The sequence below is a fragment of the Nicotiana sylvestris genome, chromosome 1 (assembly GCF_000393655.2).
Source record: "Nicotiana sylvestris chromosome 1, ASM39365v2, whole genome shotgun sequence".
Classification (NCBI taxonomy): Eukaryota; Viridiplantae; Streptophyta; class Magnoliopsida; order Solanales; family Solanaceae; genus Nicotiana; species Nicotiana sylvestris.
In genome coordinates, this window is record NC_091057.1 from 57,845,443 (window position 1) to 57,869,862 (window position 24,420).

Below are 24,420 nucleotides of genomic sequence, written 5' to 3' on the forward strand. Positions count from 1 at the left end.
TTGAAGGCTCCCTATAGAATAGCTTCTTGGTTTTCTATTTTATTTATATAATTCACTCATTGGCCTGTAATAATTTGTAAACAGATATTTGGGGTATTTAGTAAAAGGGATGGGTAGATGTATACTTTATAGGGTAATACGGGTAGAAATCCTGCTCTTAGGATCTTACTTTTAAAGTTTGTCTCCTTTACTCAATAGAAAACATGTTCATAGGGTCTTTAAAATCTGATTGCTTTGCCTAAATAGAAAACATGTTCATAGGACTTTACTCTTTTGAATCTGATTGCTTAGCCTAATAGAAATCATGCCAATAGGATTTCACTTTTAAGTTTGTTTGCATCAAGTAGAAATCATATTTATAAGGTTCTGCATTTTGTCATGTTAGAAACCTTGTGTATAGGTTCCAAACAATCATGTCTTAAATCAGTTTAATAATAGATACCGTGCCTATAGGACTCAATTCCGATTCAGTTATGATGAGTATTTCTGTATATTTTTGCAAATCGATTAAAATTAGTAATCCACCTAGATATCATGCCTATAGGGATCTCTACTCACTATACTGGCTGATAATTTAATTCAGTCTAATAAATCAATTTCATTATGCCTAGTTCATTTTTAAATTGGTCTTATTAAGTAGTAGGCGTTTTCTGAAACAAGATCTTTCAAACTGCCTCAACCTCATTAGATATCATGCCTATAGATATTAAAGTAGTCTATTTTTAAAATCTGTTTGTTTCTGCATTAATATAGACACCAGTATTCTGCATATAGGCAAGCCTTAGGGCGTTTTCAACAATTGCATTCCTCTGAAACTGTCTCTGACGCTTAACGTTTCTAACAGTCTTTTAAAAAGAGACCCTAGGCAACTACTAGGGTATAATTTTTGAGTCTAAAAAAGGTTTTGGTTGTTTCTGCATATTCACTTAGATATCCTACTTTAGGACATTGTCTAATAAAAACTTAACTATGTTTGAGTCGTGTTGCTTGTGTGTTTGTTTGAGGAGGAAACTCTAAGTCTCTTAATTGCTCCCATTATGTGAAAGTCCTAAATGTTTTTATTGTTGTCTTAGAATTTTTTCCTTTCTAAACCTTAGGGGTACGTCTAGAACTACCTATAGGTATAGGTCCTAACTCTCTTTGGGACCATTAAGAAGGGACGGGTAGCAGCATGCAATAGGAACCATTGACCAAACACTCACTTTGCATGACCAATAAGAGGATGGGAAGGGTAGACATGGGATATGATGACTACGTGTTAATGTCACGTGTAGCCTCTCATTGAGGAGTGTTTTACCGGACATTGTGTGGGGTGATCCTATAGGACAACCAACCTAGGATCCCTCTTTACCCAATCCTCTCTTTATTTAAACCCTTTTATTTTTACAACTTGTTCAAAACCTTTATCTTGTTACTCGGGTTATCTAACGTGCTTTACTTGTAGCTTGTTTGATTCAACTATTTATATGGACTAATTTGTGAATATAGGTTCGGCCAGGACCCATAGTTGTGGACCTAGAGGGGTGCCTAATACCTTCCCCGCAAGGTTACTTCGAGCCCTTACACTAATCTCTGGTAATGCAGACCAACCCAAGAGTTAATCACTCTAGGTGTCCTAACGCACCATAATCTGTTAGGTGGTGTCTCTTCAAATAACCAATTCCCAAAAGAAAATGAGTCATTACACCCCGTGAATGTCGAAACCCGCTTTCGCGAGAAAAAGGGGGTGCGACACCTTCCTCTGAGGAGAGCATCATGACCCACGTTGAGGGATTTTTGAGCATGTATACGCATCCCTTTACGTCGGATCCCCCTAACTGAGTCGTGCTTGAGTTCTGCCAGAGATACTAGGTTACTTTGGTGTAGGCTCACCCATCCCTTTGGAAGATAGCACAGATGTTAAGGTACTTTACAAAAAGGTCAACTCGACTTTACCCTCAGTAATCTCGTAAGGTTATATCGGCCATTGCATTATCAGAGTTTGATTACCCTACAACGTCGATCCACCAGGTCTCCTTCCATTGACGGCAAAGAGAATGAAGACCGAGGATAGATGAGCCAATTCATTCAAGCAAGAACTATCAATATCATTCTTGGAGAGTTTTTTCCCTTTCATGAGAAATGGAATTTCACACGTATGTGCCATACCTGTATCTCTATCACTTTGTCTTGAGGCGGGCTCCATAACGACATATTTCTGTTTCATTTTTATAGGGACTCTTTGGTTTCCGAACGAGGTCCCTGATTTGGCCGAGTGGTCTCATAAGCTGGCCGCTTGTTTGACCTATGATAAGCGTAGGTGGCGAGACCTGTACAAGGGTAGATGGGAGGCAAAGCATCATGGTAGGCGCTTGGTGGCTAATTTCCCAAAAATGGTACTTTTCTTTTTAGCGTACTAACTTAGCCACCGCAGGTATTAGAGATTTTTTTGAGATGAGGTCATTCCCTCTGGGGGAGGAGGAGAGACTACCGACCTCGGGGTCGAGGGTTGATGATAAACGAAAAGGGTCTCCAGGGTGCGAGAAGGCTCGTAGAGGGATGATTCTTTCTCAATAGTTCAAAAGAGGCGATTTGATCGATCATCTGATTTGGAAGTCCTCCATTTTCGAAAGAGCATTACCCATTTCTATTGAGGGTACTTTGAAGGGTGAGGAGCATGTGGTGCCTCCTTCTTTTCATACCAAAGGCGCTTCAGGGGACACTAAGCCATCGGACATTGGCTCAGCCTTTGGCAAGGCTCAGATGCTCGAATTTATGGTAAGCTTCTGTAGCCGGCATAGGATTATTCTGATTTCATACTCTCCCTTTCTTATTGATTTTTCTTTCACAGTCCTTTGACAGGCTTAAGTTCGAGTTGCTTCGCTATGAGGCTAGGTTGCAGAAAGCTTAGGATAGGGAGAAATCCCTTAAGCTTCATTGCGCGAGAAAGGAAAGCAAGTTGGTATCCCTGCAGTGTGAGGTGGATCGAAGCCGGAGCCGCGAGAGTTGCCTCGAGAGATAGGTATCTTGTATTTCATGTTGACGTATGCTCCTCTATTTATTTTCGGAGATTAATGTTTTGATATTTCAGTTGGAGAGCAAAACGGAGGAGTTGGAACAACTTTGGGGCGAAGTTGGCCGGGCCAAATGTGAGTTTAATGAGCTGCAGGCCCATGTAGATGCCCAAGTTGCGGCCAAGGAGAGTGTGTTGGCTAAAGCTTCCACCTTTGAGATGAAAATCCGGACCGCTCGTGCGAATAATTCTGCACGAGCGAACATGATTGCGAGGCTTAAGTCCGAGCTTTCAAAGGCGAAGGCCAAGGTGGTGAATGTCTGGGCCGAGGCTGTGACGAGCAGAACTAGAGCGGGTCAAAAAGTCGTGGCCTATTTGAAGAGCGCTGCCACTGCTAGAGCCGAACTGAGGAGAACCCTTGGTCGTGCCAGCAATAGCAAAGAGTATGCGAAGTGCAAATCTCGGAGGGAAACTCTCAAGGAAATTCACACTAGGGGTTTCGATCTTTCGGAAGAGATCGAGAAAGCCAAGGCGGAGGAATATGACGCCAAGTTCCTTTTGTTCGATGTTGAAGATTGCGAGGACAGGGCCATCGGGCCATAGCCCCCAAGGGGGGCGTTTATTTTCTTTCTTTTTGTATATAGTGCTTTCACAGTATGCCATGAATGGAGTTTGTATTTTATTACATATATGTATAAGGGAGGAAACCTCACGATTTTGTATCTTTCGGGTTTCTGTTTGCCGAGATTTTAGCCAGATCGATTGGCCTTTGAGTTGGTAGGAACCCTTAGATTCGTGATATGGCCCTGGGGTTCATTAGGCTGACCCGTAGGCTCTTATGTGTTTGGTCAATATGACCTTTTTAGTTAACTATTTTAGGTTCAGTCTTCGAGTCGGGTTTCGACTCGAGCTCATTCTACCCTCAAGTTTTGTATTTGTGTGGGCTAGCAACAATGGCTCTTACATCTTGGGTCAAAGCGACCTTTTATGCATGTGGCCCTGAGGCTCATTAGGCTGGTGACAATGGCTCTTACACTTCGCTCTTAGGCGTGTTTAGTTAACTATTTTGGGTTCAGTTTCTGAATCGGGTTTCGACTCGAGCTCATTCGACCCTCAAGTTTTGTATTTATGTGGGCTTGCGACAGTGGCTCTTATGCCTTGGGCTGATGTGGCCTTTTAGTTTGGGCTGGCGATAATGGCTCTTACGCCTTGGGTCAAAGCGACCTTTTATTGGCTTTATTTTTCCCTCGTTAAGGACTTTTTGAATTAATTTTTTCCTGACTTTTCAATGGTTCGACAAAGACCTCGATTATGAGTCATTATGTGGTGATAATCGAGCACTTCGGGAGGTTTGGCTCAAAGGCTGAATATCTCGAAGCCTGTGATTTGGAGCTGACATGGTCGAAGATCTTTTGCCTATGTCGAGGGTAGCCTATTTAACTGGTTCTTTTCGAAGTAGATTCGAAGTAATTGAAGGCCTATGATTTTATAGCGACGGTCGGGCGTCCCTGTGTCGCGTTAGTTCGATAGGTACAACCTTGTGACCAGAGTCATTTGTGTTCAGCTGGAGCCTTTAAGTCCCGAGTGAAGTAGTTTTAGCATCTATATCGAGGGTATACCTTTTTATGGGTCTTACAAGTTCGATATATAGCCAAAACTTTGAGATTGGGTTTATGCCTTTAGTAAGGTATTACAAGTTTTACATGCCTTTGAGGTCTTACAGTTTTGGATACTTGGTACAAGTATTGTTCATGCCTTGCTTGAGGTTTTACAGTTTTGTTGTTGCCTTATGTAGGTCTTACGAGATCAAGTCTACCTGCTAGGGGTCTTATGGCCTCGAGTTTTTTAATGAATGGTGATTGGAGATAGTCCCCGAGTCATCGAGGGTATCTTGTCTTGTAAGCTGTTACTTGTAAACTTTGTATTGCCTCATTGAGGGCTTACAATTTCGGAGACTCCGACCCTAAGGTCGTGTGTTTTTTGAGAATTTGATGCCAGTCCCCGAGTGCTCGGGGCACTTTCGGCCTTGGAGACGTTTTGTGATTTTCGTGTTGCCTCGTTGAGGGCTTATGAGTATGGAGTTCCGACCTGGTGGTCATTCAGGTGTTGAATTATTGACGCCAATCCTCGAGTGTTCGAGACGTTTTCGGTGGAGGAGTCATTTTTGTGAGGGTGCCGAGCTTCTTTTTGAGTGTGAGATGCTTTGATAAAAAATATTCTTCAATTACTTGGTACAAGTGTACATGTTTTCGTCATCGGGGGCCTGGCTATATGGACACGGTTCGTTCGACCGTTTGGCCCGGTACATCATTTTCCTATTGGGACCCCATTTGGCGTTTCTTGGCTTTTCCGAGCGGATGGCCTTCCGGGGGGTGCCCCCCAGTGTTCGAGGTTGATTGCAAAAGAAACCTTGAATACTTGTCGAGTCGTCCTTAGGTAGCATGTGAAGGTTGCCTCATTCAAAACCTTGCGGGTAAAACCCTTTTTCGGGATAAAAACTCGGTCGAAGGAAAAGAGTGTAACGGATTCTTTAAAACCTTAAGGCCTTCGGGTTGGGTTAGCACTTTGACTGCTTTGGCCAGGCGCCTGCATAAGGGTTAGTGTGAAATATAAAATGAGAAGGGAAATGGTTATACCTTAGTCGTGATGGCGCTTTTGAACCTTGGTATTCGTTTGGAGGATGCGGTACGGTCCTTTATTCGGATATAGCCAAGGGCGTGTCTCGTGGTTTCTATCTTATCGTCGGTGTATTTCATAGTCCCTCCGCTGGAGGAGACTTTGGTGTTTCGACTAGTGGCAGTTGTCTCAAAAGATCGTGTTGATGTCATGTTGCAGCTTATCTACTTTGTTCTTTTTGGTTGTTTCCCTTTATCGAAACTGATTTTTGGCTCGGTCATTGAGAAATTCCCGAAGGTGACCATTGTCGAGTAATCGGTCCACTTCTTCCCGGAGTTGCCGACAATCCTCGATCCTGTGTTTGTGCGTGTTGTGAAATTCACACACTAAGTTATGGTTCCTTTGTGAAGGATCTGATTGTACAGGCCTGGGCCATCTGGCGTCTCTGATTTTGCTGATGGCTAACACAATGTCTGATACATCGACATTGAAGTTGTATTCTGATAAGCGAGGTGCCTCTGTTGGTCCTGTGTTCCTATCAAACCCAGCTCTATTGATAAGTCCCCGAGGATTCTGTCCTCGGTCTATCCTTCGATCGTTGTGAGGTGGGTTGCACCTAGGGGCGTTCCTTCTGTCTTCGGCATATGGATGATATCTTTCTTTGTTTGGCTTTGGCTCCTTCGCCAGGAGCCTCCTTGGGTATACTGAGCCCGAGGGGGCTCCCAACTGGTCATCTTCGACCCTGATTTTTGACTGGTATCGGTTGTGGATGTCCGACCAGGTCACGGCGGGATATTCGACCAGATTATTTTTCAGCTGCTTTGAAGCTACCGAGCTTCGCTCATTTGGACCTTCAGTGAAGGCCTGCACCGCCCAGTCGTCAGAGGCCGGTGGTTGTTCCATTCATTCTATTTGGAAGCGAGATACGAACTCTCGTATCATTTCGTTTTCCTTTTGCTTGATCTTGAACACATCAGATTTCCTTGTTGCTACTTTGATGACACCGGCATGTGCCTTTATGAAAGAGTCTGGCAGCATGGAAAATGAGTCTGTGGAGTTAGGAGTTAGGTTGTGATACCACATCATGGCCCCCTTCGAGAGTGTTTCCCCGAACTTCTTTAGTAAGACGGACTCGATCTCGTTGTCCTTTATGTCGTTGCCCTTCACCGCGCAAGTTTAAGTAGTAACATGCTCATTGGGGTCTAAGGTCCCATTGTATTTTGGGAGGTATGGCATTCTGAACTTCTTCAGAATGGGTTTTGGAGCCGCTTCCTCCAGGAACGGACTTTGTACGAACTTCTTTGAATCCACACCTTTCAGGATCAGGGGCGCTCCTGGAATTTGGTCGACCCTGGATTTGTAAGTCTCGACCTTCTTATCGTTGGTCTATCATTTTCTCACCCGATTCGATCCTTCTGGTGAGGTCCTCGAGCATCTTTACGATAACAGGGTCGACTATCGACCCGTTATTGCTTGATCTCTCCGGTACCTGTTCGGCTGGGAGAGCTGTCCCCGGTAATACCATGCTAGGAGTTTTTTAGTGACTTTGCAGCTGAGCAATAGCCAACTGTTGTGCCTGCAATATTTCAAAAATAACATAAAGGCTAACCTTCCATTCTTCCCTTTGGGGTTTTCTGAGCTTCTTGTGGATCCCCTTGGCACACACTCCTGTCAGTGTGGGAGCTTACGTTGATGTGTTGAGCGCCGCGTGAGACCGCATCCATGAGGATTGGTTCTAGCGCATTCCCAGGGTTTCGTGGTGGAACATCAACACCTGGAACACCCACACCGTTTTCTCCATGGTCCTCAAGATTTTTGTTTTCACCTCCATTTACTAAGTTAGACATTTCGACCTGAAATCGAAGATCTTGGACAAGAGAAAGTGTGAAAGATAACTTGCGTTATGTAGTAAAACTAGCAAGAAAATAATCACTAGTATTTTTAGCCCCACGGTGGGCGCCAAACTGTTTACTGTAAAAATGGTAATAACAATTAAATTTGATTATGGGACTCTAAAAATACGTGATATATTTTATACTAGTTGTTTAAGCAGTTGATACTATGTGTGAGGTTTAAAACGAGATAAGAGAAAGGAATGAAGTGATAACCAAACCTATAGGTTAATAATCGGGGCCTCGAGCTTGTCGATTCGGGGGCCTTGAGGTCGATTCCAAAGCTCGGCTGGAAGCTATCGAGGGGGGTCGAAGTATGGCTAACAGTTATTATAAAATCAACGAAGGCTCTTTATGGCCAATGATAAGAAATAAATGATGAAGAATAATGAAGATAATAAATGAAAGCAATAATATCAAGAGAATATGTTAGAGAGCAAAGAGAATGTTCTTGTATATTTCGTGTGGAGAAACTAAAGCAACAACAGGGGTTTACAAAATGATAAGGATCCCCTTTATATAGGAGGGGAATCCCAACATAGTACAAAATACATTAATTACAAATATAAGGGGACGGGACAGCTAGATGACACCCTCATTTAGGATTAGGGTAGTCCACTAGGCTCTGTCAGTCCTTGTCATGTGCCTTGGGAACTCCCCATTTCTATCATAGCTGCGGTCAACATTGTCCTAAGGTTGGGCGTCGACGAACCTCGAGGGAGGAAACTACGACCATAGCCTTATAGTCTCGAGACTTCGAGATGGTCTTCTGAAGTGCCTCGATGAAGAGACATTGGACCCTCTGATTTCACTGTTTACAAATATATTAGGCTAAATACCAAGCTACCTAGGGACTCGGCGGACCCGGATGGTGTGGCAGTCCAATTCTTGAGAACGGCTCCTTTCTCCATAGTCCTAATGGTGAGGCCTTCTTCCTCCTCCTCCTCAATTATCGCACTACAATCCATGTCTTCGTCCTCTAGGAACAAATTCCTTAGCCCAGCTAAAGCTTCTTCCTCTGTTGTTCCCCATATTGTATTAGCCTAGTGAAAAGCCTGACTCAGATGTAGCACTGGTTGCTCGAGAGGGTAATAAGCACCACGCCATGGAGGCGACCAATCATCATAATCTTGCCATGTATACTGGTATCCGAGCCCCGAAGGTTGTACCATGGCGTTTCAGTTGTATTGGTTTAGTAATGCCCTGGAGATTCTTCCCAAGCCCTTTGTCGGGTTCATACCCAGACCATGCCAGTATGCTTTCTATTTTTTTACTCCACTATTTATGTTTCTCTACTGCATTGACATGTTCAATGTGGTGATAAGTTTCCCCTCCTATCCTTCTTCTTTTCTCGATAACTGAATGGTTTGACTGGTGTAAATAGGATTACTTCCATCTCCGTGAATGATCACCTCCTGATGGTTCCATTCGAACTTCATGGCTTGGTGTAGTGTGGAAGCCATAGCCCCAGCGGCATGTATCCAAGGTCGACCCAACAGAAGATTGTATGTAGCTGATATGTTAGGCACTTGAAATTCAACATCGAACCAAGTTGGACCCATCTGTAGGCAAAGGTTAATTTCCCTAATCGTAGCCCTTTGAGACCCATCAAATGCTTTTACATTCATACTTCTCGCCCGTATCTCATGGAAACCTTTGCCCAATCTTTTCAGAGTATTCAACGGACAAATGTTGAGGCTTGAACCTCCATAAATCAAGACCCTTGCAATGAACTTGTCTTCAAATTGTACCGTGATATGCAGTGCCCGGTTGTGATTCAACCCTTCAGGCGGTAATTCATCCTCATAGAAGGTGATCTTATGGATTTCCAGCACTTTCCCCACCACGTTGTCCATTTCTCCGCAGGTGATATTGTTGGGCACATAAGCTTCATTTAACACCTTCATCAAAGAATTCTTGTGCGCCTCTAGATTTTGCAATAGTGATAAGATGGATATCAAAGCGGGGTTTTTGTTCAGATGATCAATGATGGAGTATTCCCTCGCTTCTACTTTCCTCCAAATATCATCCGGTCCAGTTTCAATGACAGGTTGTTTAGCAGCAGCCTCCTTACTTGATCCTCCCAGGTGTTCATGTGTATAGATCCTTCATGTTTTGGTCATTCCTTGTGCAGCATGAGATTCTTCCATTTTTGCTTTTCCGTTTACCCTAGTTTCGGCAACGTAATCCCAAGGTATGGCCTTGGAATTGAAAGGAGGTGTGGTTGATACTGTCACTGTGAAAGGTGTGGACACTTCTACCTCAAATGGAGCAGGTGTGGCTGTAGATGGAGCTACCTCTACCTTAAATGGAATCGATGCGGTTACCTCAACCTTGACTGATGACTACGTCTGCACCACAATAGGAGTGAGTGTGACAGTAGGTTTTAAATCATCGCCTTCCCGAATAAGCCCGATTGGACCCTTAGGATCCCATTCTTCATCCGTCTATATCACATGCACCCCATCACCCCTATGATCTAGGAGAGGATTGTTGCGGACATTGGGCGCAGCTTCCTTTGCTTGTATGACCTTGTTATCGATCAATGTTTGGATTTTATCTTTCAATGTTCGGCACTCGTCAATGGAGTGCCCCTTCATACCGGAATGATATGCACAGGTTTTTTTTGGGTGGACCCATTAGGATGAGTTCTCTAATGCCACAGCGGGAATAGGGGTGACATAACCAGCAGACTTCAATCTTTCATACAGCTGGTCGATGGGTTCAGCAATGGCGGTGCATTGTCTAAGTGGTTTGCGATCAAAATTAGGTCGGGATTTCTGGTAATTGGGACGAGTTGGAGGTGAATGATAGTAGGATGGCTGGGTGTTATAAGTGTAATAGCCGGTGGCGGGTTGAGAATATCTGGGAGGTGAGGCTTGGTATTGTTGACACCCAATTTTTCCCTATAATATTTTTTTTCAAAAGCATATATACCTCCAAAACTATGCATTAGCATCAATTAATATTTTTTCATAATTTTTGCATTTTTAAGGGTTTTAATTAATTTATCCCAGTATTTTTTATTTATATAAACAATTACTAATTGCATCACAAATAGTTTTATAATAATTTTGTGGCTTAATTTTATCATTCGCATTTGTACTAAGTTTTAATTATTTCACAAATAGCCATATTTGCATTTTTGGGGTTATAATTGCAATACCTTTGCAATTATAGCCCATGCATGCAAACTTCTCTCTAGAATAAACTCCCAACTCTTTGAGAACAAGACACTATTCCTCCAAAACTACCGGACATAGTCCATCAAAATCCTTTACAAATTGATTTGGAAAAGCTAACATCCTTTAAGGACAAACTGTTGGAATCAAACCCAATGGATTTTGCTCCTACCATAGAACAAGAGGATATGCTCTACACAACAAATGCAATGGAAGCTAAGGAACCTATGCATGACCCAGAAGTTAACGGAGGAGGTGTTATAAAAATTTTCTTTTCATCGGAAGATAGACAACGTATCTATGAGACATGGAAATACTCTATTATAATCAAGCTAGTAGGTAAATGTATGCTACACCATTACCTAAAGAGGAAGATTCAAGATCTATGGAAACCAACGGAAGACTTCTTACTAATTGGTCTTGGAGAAGACTATTATATCATCAAATTCACAAAGAAAGAAAACATGGATAAAGCTATCCACCTAGGTTCATGGTTCATTAATGGCCATTTCCTGTCTATCTCTAGATGGAAGCCAAATTTTGTGGCTAGAAATGAAAAATTAACTACCTCTGCGGTTTGGATTAGGCTGCATCAATTGCCAATGGAATTTTATGATGGCAAAATCCTAGAAAAAATTGGAAATGCAATAGGACGCCTACTGAAAATTGACACATGCACTTCAACAACCCTAAGAGGTCGATATGCAAGGATTTGTGTTGAAATTCCTTTGGAAATCCCAGTCTAACCCTACCTATTTGTTGGACACCACAAGCAATATATACACTATGAAGGGGAAGATTTTCTTTGTAAAAATTGTGGTCGATTTGGTCACACATTGAGGCAGTGCACCTATATCAAGAAGCAAAGCAATGATCCTCACCATGCAGTACAAGTTCATCAACAAGCAGGTACAAAGGGAGACAATGAAGCGGAATGGATAACTGTTTCATTCAATAAGAGGAAGAATCAAGTAAAAGAATTCCTAATCAACCTGCCACCACTCAAGCAAAAGGCGATAATGGTCCAGGTATTCCAGTTAAATTATTCAATGCAAATATAGGTAAATACTTGGTTACTCAAATGCTTCAATATAAAACTAATTATTATTCCTCAAATAATCATAACTCAAAAGTTAACGCCCAGACTAGCACTGGTAATGAACAAACCACTTTCCTCAATAAAAACCACCAATTAGATAAGAGGCAAACGGTTTTGCCAAAAACCACTATGGATAATATAATTTTTCTTTGTGAAAATAAATTCAACCAATTAAGTGATGACTTAGCTCTTGAAATACAAGACACTTGTATGAGTGATTCCAACGTGGCATAAAGTGATACGAAATTCTTAGATACAAACAATGCCATGCAAAATGGCACATTAACGGACACTTCTAACCCTCTAACTAATCCTACCCCTATTACCCTAACCCCCCCCCAAACAAAAATCCTTCCAAAATCTTCTTTTATACGAAGGATCTACTCAAAATCCTTCCTTAAGATATGGAGAGGTTAGTAACCCTTCGCATGCTTGCCAAATGGCAATAGACATAGAACATAGAAGCCAAATGGACAAACCCTTAGAAACTCAAACGGAAGCCATCAATTGCCCTATAAAGCAAGGCATTGAGAAACCAAAAGACACAAGCTTGGAAGACTCAATCATTGGTTCTCCCACCAATAAGCTCCCCCCCTCCATTGCCTCTAACCCCACGCCTACTAATACTTCATTAAATACATCTTACCCCACCCAATATGCCAAAATTTCCTTCATCCCTATGAAGAAGGAATCGACTCATCCAAATACTTCGCCAACACAAACCACTGAATATGGAAAACATTCCACCCCTCCACCCATAAGAACAACCTCAGATAATCTATGCCCAACCCCCCCCCCCAAGATCAAGATTACCAACCGACAAGTTGGATGGAACTAGGTCTCATGTGCCATGCAATATCCTTCACTGTCCCAATCAACGGTCAAGAGGCAATAGTGATTCTCCACAACACCCAATATTTAGCACAACTCATAACGGAGGGAATGAGGTTAGCTATGAACAACTACCTCAACCAAGTTTGGCTAAACAACATAATCCAACTAATGGCTCCATCATTGAACCCTTAAATGGATCAAGTAATGAGATAACAATGGAGCATGCCATCCCAATTCAATCCTTTCAACCCTCAAAATGCTCCCTTGGACCTCCCCTTCTTCCCACTGGAGATGTATACTCATCTCCAACCTATCTTTCTTCCTTGGGACATCAACCAGGGGAACCAGGAGATTCCCAACCCACCATCACCTCCCCTAGTACCACCACAACAATAGTAGGTAAACCCCATAACCGTTCTAGTGGAGGCAAAAATGGAGGATGATGATGTCCCCCTAGTCCTAGAACTCTCAAACCTAGACGGAATAAAAATCTTTCTCTTCACGGAGAGGCACGAGAAGAGGCATGTGCCCAGCTGCCCTTTAGCCCTATACAAGTGCTAGATGGACATCCATCCACCACACGATCCAACAGTGGGCAACAAGGTGATGATTCTAGTACCCTCAATGAGAAGAAACCCTGTCCTAGTGGGAGTAAGGGAGAATGGGTTGACAGTCAACCATGCAGCTAATACATCAGTGAATCAGCCTACAAACTTTATAATTTGGAATATAAGGGGAGGGAACAATGATAATTTCAGGAGAAATTTTAGGGAAACGATTGACACCCATAGGCCTTGCTTAGTTACACTGTTGGAAACAAGAATGGGTAATCATGCAGCCATGCTCAATGAGTTTGGCTTTACTGAGATGATTGAAGTGCCTTCAAAGGGTCAGTCAGGAGGCATGGTTATGATGTGGAAGGATGATATAATCAACGTTCAAAATGCAGTACGTAGGAACCAAGAGATCCATGCAACAATTGAGTTAATTCCCATACGTAAACCTTGGCTTTTTACTTCTATTTATGCTAGTACTTGTGTTTACAATAGAAATATAATGTGGGAGCATCTAGAAAATATTAGCAACTCTTACAAAGGACCTTGGCTTGTGGGAGGTGACCTTAATAATATTATAGCCGCTAGTGAAAAATTTGGTGGTAGACCTATTAAAGATAGTAGAGCTAGATATATATGGTCTAAAATTAACAATTGTAATTTGCTTGATCTAGGCTATAAAGGTAGTAAATATACTTGGACTAACAATAGGCATAATAAAAAAGGTCTTATATTGGAAAGACTAGATAAAGTTTTTTGGGAATGAGGAGTGGATAGAACTTTTTCCTAAAAGCTATTTAATACACCTGCCTTGAACCCACTCTGACCATAACCCTATTCTTATAGAGTTAATCCCTAAAAACATATCTCTTTGTAAAATTCCTTTTAGACTAGAAACCTTTTGGTGCAAGCATCCGGAATTCCAGAGTTTAGTAAGAAATAATTGAAATGATAGTGACTATTTCAATGCCAGCCTTAACTTTGTGGAAAAACTAAAGCCTTGGAAAAACATCACCTTTGGTAATATTATGGGAAGAAAAAGAAAATTTCTAGCTAGACTTCAAGGCATCAAAAATTCTAATAGCTATTCTACCAACATTTTCCTTCGCAATCTAGAGTTAGACCTCAAAAATGATTTCAATGATATTCTTAAAATTGAAGAGGACTATTGAAAACTTAGGTCCAGAATCTTGTGGCTTAATGATGGAGACACAAATACAAAATTCATCCATGTCTCAGTCATTAATAGAAAAAGAAGAAACAAGATAAACTTCTTTAAAGATGAGGTTGGTAATTGGATTAATGATCATAGCCAGATCATGTCTCATGTTCACAACTATTTTACCTCTACCTTTACTTCCTCTCACCCACAATCCAGATGGGCCAACCCTCTAATTCACCATTATAGTTGTAATAACGTTAATCTAGACAACCTTGATATCCCCCTATCAGACTTTGAGATTAAAAGAACTATTTTCTCGTTCAAACCCTTTAAATCTCCGGGTCCGGATGGATTGCCTCCTTTTTTCTTCCAGAAATATTGGCATTTTATAGGTCAATTAGTTTGTAAGCTCTGTCATGACATTTTTAAGAACCAGGAAATCCCTCCTAAAATTAACAAAATCTTTCTCTGCCTTATTCCTAAAATCCAAAATGCCAACAACATTAAAAAAATTAGGCCTATTTGTTTATGCAATATTATCTATAAACTAATCACTAAGATTCTTGCAAACCGGCTTAAACCATTCCTTGATCAACTGATCAGTCCATATCGAGCAAGTTTTATGAAAAATAGAAGGGCATCTGATAATGTCATCATCATTCAGGAGTTGGTCTCTAAGTTCAATAAGTTAAAAGGAAAAGCAGTGCCACATTATTCTAAAAATTGATCTAGAAAAAGCCTTTGATCGTTTAGAATGGTCTTTCGTTCGTCACACCCTTGACTACTTTAAATTCCCTCCCAAATTCTCTAAATTGTTACTGAGCTGCATCTCTACTAGTAATATAGCAATTTTAGTTAACGGCTCTGTCCCAAATTATTTTGCACCAAGTAGAGGAATAAGACAAGGGGACCCTATTTTCCCTTATATATTTATACTCTGCCTGGAAATGCTCATTAGATACATTGAACACCAAGTGGATGCTAGAAATTGGGATCCCATATCCTTAGGTAGTAGATGTCCAAAAATCTCTCATCTATTATTCACAGACGATCTTACCCTAATGGACAGAGCAAATGATAAATCAAGTCAAACCATCAAACATGGCTTAGACAAATTTTGTTCCCTTTCAGGCCAAAGTATCAATATTACTATATCCAGACATGTTTGCCCAACCTAAGGATGTTGTAAGATGGGTGAAGTTTTTCAAAAAGTTAACTGAGGACTAGGTTCAATGGATGTTCGAGTGGTTCTCTACTGACGAGTTCATCATCAGATCCAGGGATGTTCCCTAATTGATGTTGCTCCCCTCAGGGTTATGACACAGGCAGGCAGGAGACAGGTCATACCGAGAGTCGCTAAAATGAGTCACTTCATAGCCGACTTTCAAGGTGACGCCATCCCATATAAAAATGAAGTACAACACACACTACTAAAAAATCAAGTTTTAGCGACGGACAAATTCTGTAGCTAAACAAAAAAAATGCATCGCTATTCTCATTTAGTGATGGATTATTAAGAAATTCTGCTAGCTACGAGCATTTTAGCGATAGATTAGCGACGACGTTCGTAGCTAATTTCAGTTTTTTTGTAGTGACATGTGGCACTTGAAGATTATAGTGGAAAAGGATACCATCGAACCGGATCGATATCATACGGGTCATACATACTTCTACCCCTCATGGTTGGATGATAACATAGCAGGAATCTTTTAGCCAAGGGTTGGTCCAGGAAACAGGGTCATAAACGAAGTTGCCGAAGCACAGGTGAAGTACAACAAATTGCGCAAAAGAATTTGTGAGTCTGAAGTTGAGCATATGGAGCAGCATAAGGCCAACATGGAAATGATCAATGAGTGGAAAGAGAGGGCTGTTAAATCCAGTGAAAGGATGGAATATCTGGAGTACAGTCTGATGGAATTGGAAGGGAAAATGAGAAAGAGAGTCACTGATTGCCAGAACGTTGAGGGAAACGAAGGAGAACATCTGGCAAGGGCATTCTTACTGCTGAACCTACGCAAACTGGGGGAACTGATCAACAAGAGCATCCGGAGAGGGTCCTTCTAGGACCAAGTAGATTAAGTTTACTTGCCTTTCTTAATATAATAAGGCCAAGAGCCATTAGTGACAATATCTTATTTAGTGTTTTTTTGGGTCGTCTATTTTTACACTACTGAAATGAGGAAATTATTGGCACTAAATTTCTCCAAATCTATTTGTCGCTAGGCCTACCTCGGGCACAACAGGGATCCCAAATTAGGATGCGAATTTACATTCCCGCAATATGTGTTTAAATATCGCAAACTTTTTAGAACCCTTAGTGACTTGTTTACCTTTTGTCTTTCTTTATTCTTTATTATTCCCATCCCCTAAGGTTGGTTCGCACATATTGGCATCTTCAGCATATCACACCAGATCTAGAGGCCCTCCACCTCCTCCTCCTCCAAGTAATATGAAGATCATAAGAAAAGCTAAGATGGATGACTTAAGTGGTATTCGAAAGGAAAATGCGGAGAATGCGGAAACTTCAGACGGTCGGAGTACTCTGGCACCAAATGACTTGTTTTTACGGTTAGAATAGGAAATATTGGAGTTATAGGGAGAACTTGAGCAGGTTCGCAACTTAGCAAACCTCTCCCTCACCTTAAACGTCCCCGACATCAACCAACAAAACACCAAAAATACAGCAACTCCCCAAAATACGGCAAACCAGCATCCACAAAATCCTCCCGCACCCCATCAATATGCAACTCCACTTCAAAATCCCAACCCATTACCAATACCAACTCCACCACAACACCATCATAAACCAATCCAGTACCCACAAGCCACTACCTATCACACTCCTCAAAATACACCACAACCCATTCCCGACCCTCAAAACTCAACCAATGACCACCACAACACCCAAGTCCCTGGAACTCACCAAAACAACCCTATATATGTGGAAACCATACCTCACTATACTCAACCAATCTCCTATACACCAGAATCCACTGAGAAGGACTTGCTCATCAAAAACATGACCGAAAAACTCAAGAAGTTGATAAGTCGAGTTCAGGGTATCGAAGAAGGCAAAGGGAAAGAAGGTCTGAATTATGAGGATCTATGCATACAACCGGACTTGGGACTGCCGGAGGGTTACAAAACTCCCAAGTTCGAAATGTTTGACGGAACAAGTGATCCTAAGGTTCATTTGAGAACTTACTGTGACAAGCTCGTGGGGGTCAGAAAAGATAAAAGGATCCGAATGAAGCTCTTCATGAGAAGTCTTACCGGAGATGCCCTGTCCTGATACATAAGCCAGAATCCTAAGAAGTAGGCCAATTGGGTGAGTATGGCATCAGAATTTATGGACCGGTTCAGGTTCAACACGAGAATGCACCGGATGTCTTCTATACCCAGAATTTAAAGAAGAAGCTAACAGAGACTTTCCGCGAGTATGCTACTCGATGGAGGTCAGAAGCAGCCAAGGTTAGACCAGCACTGGAAGAAGAACAAATGAACAAGTTCTTCGTCAGGGCATAGGATCCATAGTATTATGAAAGGCTAATGGTCATTGAGAATCACAAGTTCTCTGATATCATCAAACTCGGGGAAAAGATTGAAGAAGGTATCAAAAGCGGGATGGTGACAAATTTCGAGGCACTACAGTCCACGAACAAAGCATTATAATCAGGCGGCGTATCAAAGAAGAAAGACGTGGGGGCAGTAATGGTGGCTCAAGGCCCAAAATGTCCACTCACATACCAAACACCACCATGCACATACGAACCCTCATATCCCAGATCTTCTCAACCCGCCATCGCTTATCATACTTACAACACTCAGCCAACCTACTATCATTCACCTCCAACTCGTCCAAATTACTAGAAACCCCGACCGAACTTTGATCGCAAACCACCCAAACAATACACCGCTATTGCTGAACCCCGATACTAGTTGTACGAAAGGTTGAAGGTCGCTGGTTATGTTACTCTTATTCTTGTTGTGGTAGTGGAGAACTCAACTCAATAGGTCAACCCAAATAAACATATGCATACCATTCCGGTATGAAGGGGCACACCATTGATGAGTGTCGAACATTGAAAGATAAGATCCAGACATTGATTGATAGCAAGATCATACAGGCAAAGGAAGCTACACCCAACGTCCGCAACAATCATCTCTCAGATCATAGGGGTGATGGGGTACATGTGATAGAGATAAATGAAGAATGGGATCCGGATGGGTCAATTAGACTTATTCGGGAAGGCGATGACTTCAAACCTACAGTCACACTCACTCTTATTGTGGTGCAGACGCAGTCGTCAGTCAAGGTTGAGTAACCGCAATAGTTCCATTTGAGGTAGAGGTAGCTCCGTCTATAGCCACACCTGCTCCATTTGAGGTATAAGTGGCCACACCTTTCACAGTGACAGTGTCAACCACACCTTCGTTCAATTCCAAGGACATACCTTGGGATTACATTTCCAATGCGGCAAAAGGGAAAAGCAAAAGTGGAAGAATATGATGTTGTACAAGGAATGACCAGAATGGGAAGGATCTATACACCTGAACACTTGGGAGGATCGAGTAAGAAGGCTACTACTAAACAACCTGTCATTGAAACTGGACCGGCTGATCTTTGGAGGAAAGTACAGGCGAGGGAATATTCCATCATTGATCATTTGAACAAAACCCCCACTCAGATATCCATCCTATCACTCTTTCAAAATTCAGAGGCGCACAAGAATGCTTTTATAAAGGTGTTAAATGAAGCTTATGTGCCTAACAATATCATATACAGAGAAATGGACAACATGGTGGGGCAAGTGTTGAAAAGACATAAGATCACCTTCCATGAGGATGAATTTACCGCCTGAAGGGTTGAATCATAACCGGGCACTACATATCACAGTACAATTTGAAGACAAATTCATTGCCAGAGTCCTGATAGATGGAGGTTCAAGCCTCAACATTTGTCCGTTGACTACTCTAAAAAGATTGGGCAAAGGTTTTCATGAGATACGAGTAGGAAGTATGAACGTGAAAGCCTTTGATGGGTCTCAAAGTGCTACAATTGGGGAAATTAACCTTTGCCTGCAGATGGGGCCAACTTGGTTTGATGTTAAATTCCAATGTTTGACATATCAGCTACATACAATCTTCTGTTGGGTCGGCCTTGGATACATGCCTCTGGGGCTATGGCTTCCACACTACACTAGGTCGTGAAGTTCGAGTGGAACCACCATGAGGTGATCATTCATGGAGATGGGAGTAATCCTATTTACACCAGTCAATCCATCCCGATTATTGAGAACAAAAGAAGGGTAGGAGGGGAAACTTATCACCACATCGAACATGTCAATGCAGTTGACAAAAACAAATGGTGGAGTAAAAAATAGAAAGCATACTGGCATGGTCTAGGTATGAACCCGGCAAAGGGCTTGGGAAGAATCTCCAAGGCATTACCAAACCAATACAGCTGAAACGTCATGGTACAACCTTCGGGCTCGGATACCAGTATACATGGTAAGAGTATGATGATTGGTCACCTCCATGGCGAGGACCTTATTACCCTCTCAAGCAACCAATGCCACATCTGGGTCAGACTTTTCACCAGGCTGATACAATATGGGGAACTGTAGAAGAAGAAACTTTAGCTATGCTGAGGAATTTGTTCCTAGAGGACGAGGATATGGATCGCAGTGCGATAATTGAGGAGAAGGAGGAGGAAGAAGGCCTCACCATTCATACTGTGGAGAAGGGAGTTGTTCTCAGAAACTGGACTGCCACACCATCCCGGGCCCGCCGAGTCCTTGGGTAACTTGGCATTTAGCCTAATTTATTTCTATAGCCATGCTAGGCATTTCAGATGTTTTCAGTAATTTTGTTTTAAAGATGCGTTTGTTTCAAAATAATTGCTCGATTCATCGAGCCGTACTTGTTTTGGATGTTTTCAATTTTTAATCATTGCATTGCTATTTATTATTCATTATTATCTTTCACACTTTTCTTTCTACAGTGTTATTATTACTTTTCTAGATGAACCAATGACTGTGACATGTAATGAGACAATGCAACATAAGGATAGTGACTCGGAGGAAGAAGATGAAATACTTGAGGAAATTGTCCGAGAGGTCAAAAACTTTGAGAATAAGCCTAAGTCCAACCTGGACGAAACCGAGGCAGTAAATTTGGGAGATTTCGAAATCATCAAGGAGACTCACGTGGGCATTCTCACTTATCACCGCCAGATAAAGAGGAGTACGTCCGTTTCTTGAAGGAATATAAGGATATCTTTGCATGGTCATATGATGACATGACCGATCTGAGCACATCCATAGTGGCTCACAAGTTGCCTACCAATCCAATGTGTCTGCCAGTGAAGCAAAACCTCAAAAAATTCAAACCAGACATGAGCCTGAAAATCAAGGAGGAGGTCACTAAGCAGATCAAGGCCACAATCCTCAGGGTAGTTGAGTACCCAACCTGGTTAGTCAACATTGTACCAGTTTCGAAGCAATATGGGAAAGTCAAAGTATGTGTTGACTATCGAGATTTAAATAGAGCAAGTCCCAAGGACGACTTTCCATTGCAAAACATACATATCCTGATCGACAATTGCGCCAAGCATGAACTCCAATCCTTTGTAGATTGCTTCGGGGGTTATCACTAGATCTGGATGGATGAAGAAGACGCAGAGAAAATAGCTTTTATCACACCGTGGGGGTATAATGCTATAAGATGATGACATTCGGTCTAAAGAATGTTGGGGCTACTTACATGAGAGCCATGACAACCATCTTCCATGATATGATAGAGGTGTATGTTGACGACGTCATTATCAAATCCAAGAGGGTCGTAGATTAAATAGCGGATTTGAGAAAGTTCTTTGACAGGCTAAGGAGGTACAACCTAAAACTGAACCCCACAAAATGTGTATTCGGGGTTCCCACAGGAAAGTTATTGGGATTCATTGTCAGCTGTCGGGGAATTGAGTTGGACCCGTCCAAAGTTAAGGTTATTTAAGAATTACCGCCACCAAAGAGCAAGAAGGATGTGATGAGCTTCCTATGACGTCTCAACTATATCAGTCGCTTCATAGCACAGTCCACAGTCATATGTGAACCCATCTTCAAGATGTTGAGGAAAGATGCTAAAACAAGTTGGACCGAAGATTGTCAGAAGGTTTTCGACAAAATCAAGGAGTACCTGGCCAGACCACCAGTCATGATATCGCCGGAACCTGGGAGACCTTTGTTACTCTATATATCTGTATTAGATAGAGCTTTCGAATGTGTTTTGGGACAACATGATGAGACACGGAGAAAGGAGCAAGCCATATACTACTTGAGTAAGAAGTTCACGCCCTATGAAGCACAATACTCTTTGCTAGAGCGCACTTGTTGTGCTTTGACCTGGATAGCTCAGAAGCTGAGGCATTACTTATGTGCCTAAACCACATACCTCATATCCAGGATGGACCCTCTAAAGTACATCTTTCAAAAGCCCATGTCGAACGGGAAGTTAGCCAAGTGGTAGATATTGTTAAGGACAAGCATTGGCAGACCATCTTGCTAAAAATCCTGTGGGAGGAGAATACGAAACCTTGAAAACATATTTTCCTGATGAAGAAGTATCATTCGTAGGAGAGGACACTACTAAAGCTTACGACGGTTGGAGGATGTTCTTCGATGGTGCTGCAAACTTCAAAAAAGTAGGCATTGGAGCGGTTTTGATATCAGAAACAGGTCAACACTACCTTGTATCCACAAAGCTTAGGTTTTCGTGCACCAACAATATGGCAGAATATGAGACTTGCATCATGGGGCTCAATATGGCCATCAATATGAATATACAAGAACTATTGGTAATCGCTGATTCGGATCTTCTAGTACACAAGTTCAAGGAGAATGGGTTACGAAAAATACCAAAATACTACCATACTTGCATCATGTATAGGAATTGATGAAGAGATTCACAAAGGTAGAATTCAAACATGTACCCAGAATTCAAAATGAGTTTGCAGACGCACTGGTCACTTTGTCATCAATGATACAACATCCAGACAAGAATTTCATTGTTCCCGTCCCTGTGAGGATTCACAATCAACCGGCTTACTGTGCTCATGTTGAAGAGAAGACGGATGGAAAGCCTTGGTTCCATGACATCAAAGAATATTTGACAAGAGGAGAATATCCAGAGCAGGCAAACCACACTCAGAAATGCACGATGTGGAGGCTATCCAATCACTTCTTCCAAAGCGGAGGGACCATGTATAGAAGAACCCCTGATCTAGGGTTGTTAAGGTGTGTTGACACAAAGGAAGCTTCTAGATTGCTCGAAGAAATACATGCCGGAACTTGTGGACCACAAATGAATGGTTTTGTTCTAGCCAAGAAAATACTCAGAGTTGGATATTTTTGGATGACCATGGAGATGGATCGCATCCGGTACGTACAGAAATGCCACCAATGTCTGGTACATGCAGACAAGATAAGGGTACAACCCAATAAGCTCAACGCAACAAGTGCACCTTGGCCTTTTGCTGCCTAGGGAATGGATATCATCGGTCCAATCGAGCCTACCACTTCAAACGGGCACCAGTTCATTTTAGTGGCCATCGATTACTTCACAAAATGGGTAAAGGCCGCATCTTACAAAGTTGTAACCAAGAAAGTTGTCATAGACTTTGTTAAGGATCTTATTGTTTGCCGATTCAGGATTCCCGAGCTCATTATCACTGATAATGCCACCAATCTTAATAGTGATCTGATGAAAACCATGTGTGAAACCTTCAAAAGCAAGCACAAGAACTCCACAACATACAGGCCTCAAATGAATGGAGTTGTGGAAGCTGCCAACAAGAACATCAAGAAAATACTAAGGAAGATGGTGGAAAATCACAAATAGTGGCACGAGAAGTTACCCTTTGCCCTATTGGGTTACCGCACTACAGTCCACACATGAACTGGAGAAACCCCCTATTTACTAGTTTATGGTACCGAAGTTGTCATCCCAGCCGAGGTATAGATTCCTTCTTTAAAGATCATACAAGAAGCCAAACTTAGCAATGCAGAATGGATAAGGAGCCGCTATGAGCAGGTGGCCTTTGTAGATGGAAAAAGAATGAATACAGTATGTCACGGTCAGCTTTATCAGAATAGAATGTCCAGAGCTTTCAACAAAAGAGTCAAACCAAGACAATTCGCACCAGGATAGTTGTTATTGAAGAAGATCTTCCCGCATCAAGATGAAGCCAAAGGGAAATTCTCTCCCAACCGGCAAGGTCCTTACATGGTTCACCGGGTGCTAATAGGAGGAGCACTCATACTTGCAGAAATGGATGGAGAAGTTTGGCTGAAACCAATCAATTCAGACGCAGTCAAGAGATACTATGTTTAGACTATTTACATTTCTTCATTTGATGTAATTGAAATATGCTTGACCTGATTCCCGTTTAAGAGGGTATACGTAGGCATCCATGTGGGTTCAGTCATATCTTAATAAAATTTTCATTTTCCCCAGCACTAGAAACTGGGGCAGAATTTTGAGGAGGACCCTCAAAATTCCGGAGCAAGTCCAGCTGACGCCAGCATATGCCAGACAGTCAGAAATTGGTTAAGAATCTGTGGCGGAATTTTGAGAAAGATTCTCAAAATTTTGAAGAAGGTTCAACAAGCTTCGTCACTCGCAAACGGCCGAAGGATCATTTACCAAACTGGGGCAGAATTTTGAGGAGGACCCTCAAAATTCTAAAATAAGAAGAGCTGCAATGTCTCCAAAATGTGTTACAGTCACTAGTTGATCCTAAATTACTTGATATTTCACTATGAAAAAATAAATTCATTTTTTTATCAATAAATGCATATTTTCGAAAACTCTATTTCTGTGACAGTCAGGTGCTACCCAGGGCAACTTAAACAAGGCCTCTAGAACAGAGCGAAGCAAAGCCAACAGACGAAGGCACGAACCAATCTACACTTACAAAACTTACATTTTTTCTTTGGATGTAGGCATGGTGAACATAACAGATGTATTCGCAAGCATACACATACCAAAGTCCTAACAATCAGGCCACCAGACGCAAATATATCTCCAGCTAAG

The 24,420-nt window shown here is 41.9% G+C and overlaps 2 protein-coding genes across 2 annotated transcripts; both read left to right on the forward strand.

The window, feature by feature from the left end:
• The first annotated feature begins 9,696 nt into the window (after positions 1-9,696).
• LOC138870174 (uncharacterized) lies at positions 9,697-11,428 on the forward strand. Its single transcript, XM_070147952.1, has 2 exons — positions 9,697-9,879; positions 10,799-11,428. The coding sequence occupies exons 1-2, from the start codon at positions 9,697-9,699 to the stop codon at positions 11,426-11,428; spliced, it is 813 nt and encodes a 270-aa protein (XP_070004053.1).
• A 10,853-nt stretch (positions 11,429-22,281) lies between these two features.
• Positions 22,282-22,869, forward strand: LOC138870175 (uncharacterized). The gene has a single exon (XM_070147955.1). The coding sequence runs from the start codon at positions 22,282-22,284 to the stop codon at positions 22,867-22,869; it is 588 nt and encodes a 195-aa protein (XP_070004056.1).
• The last annotated feature ends 1,551 nt before the right edge of the window (positions 22,870-24,420 follow it).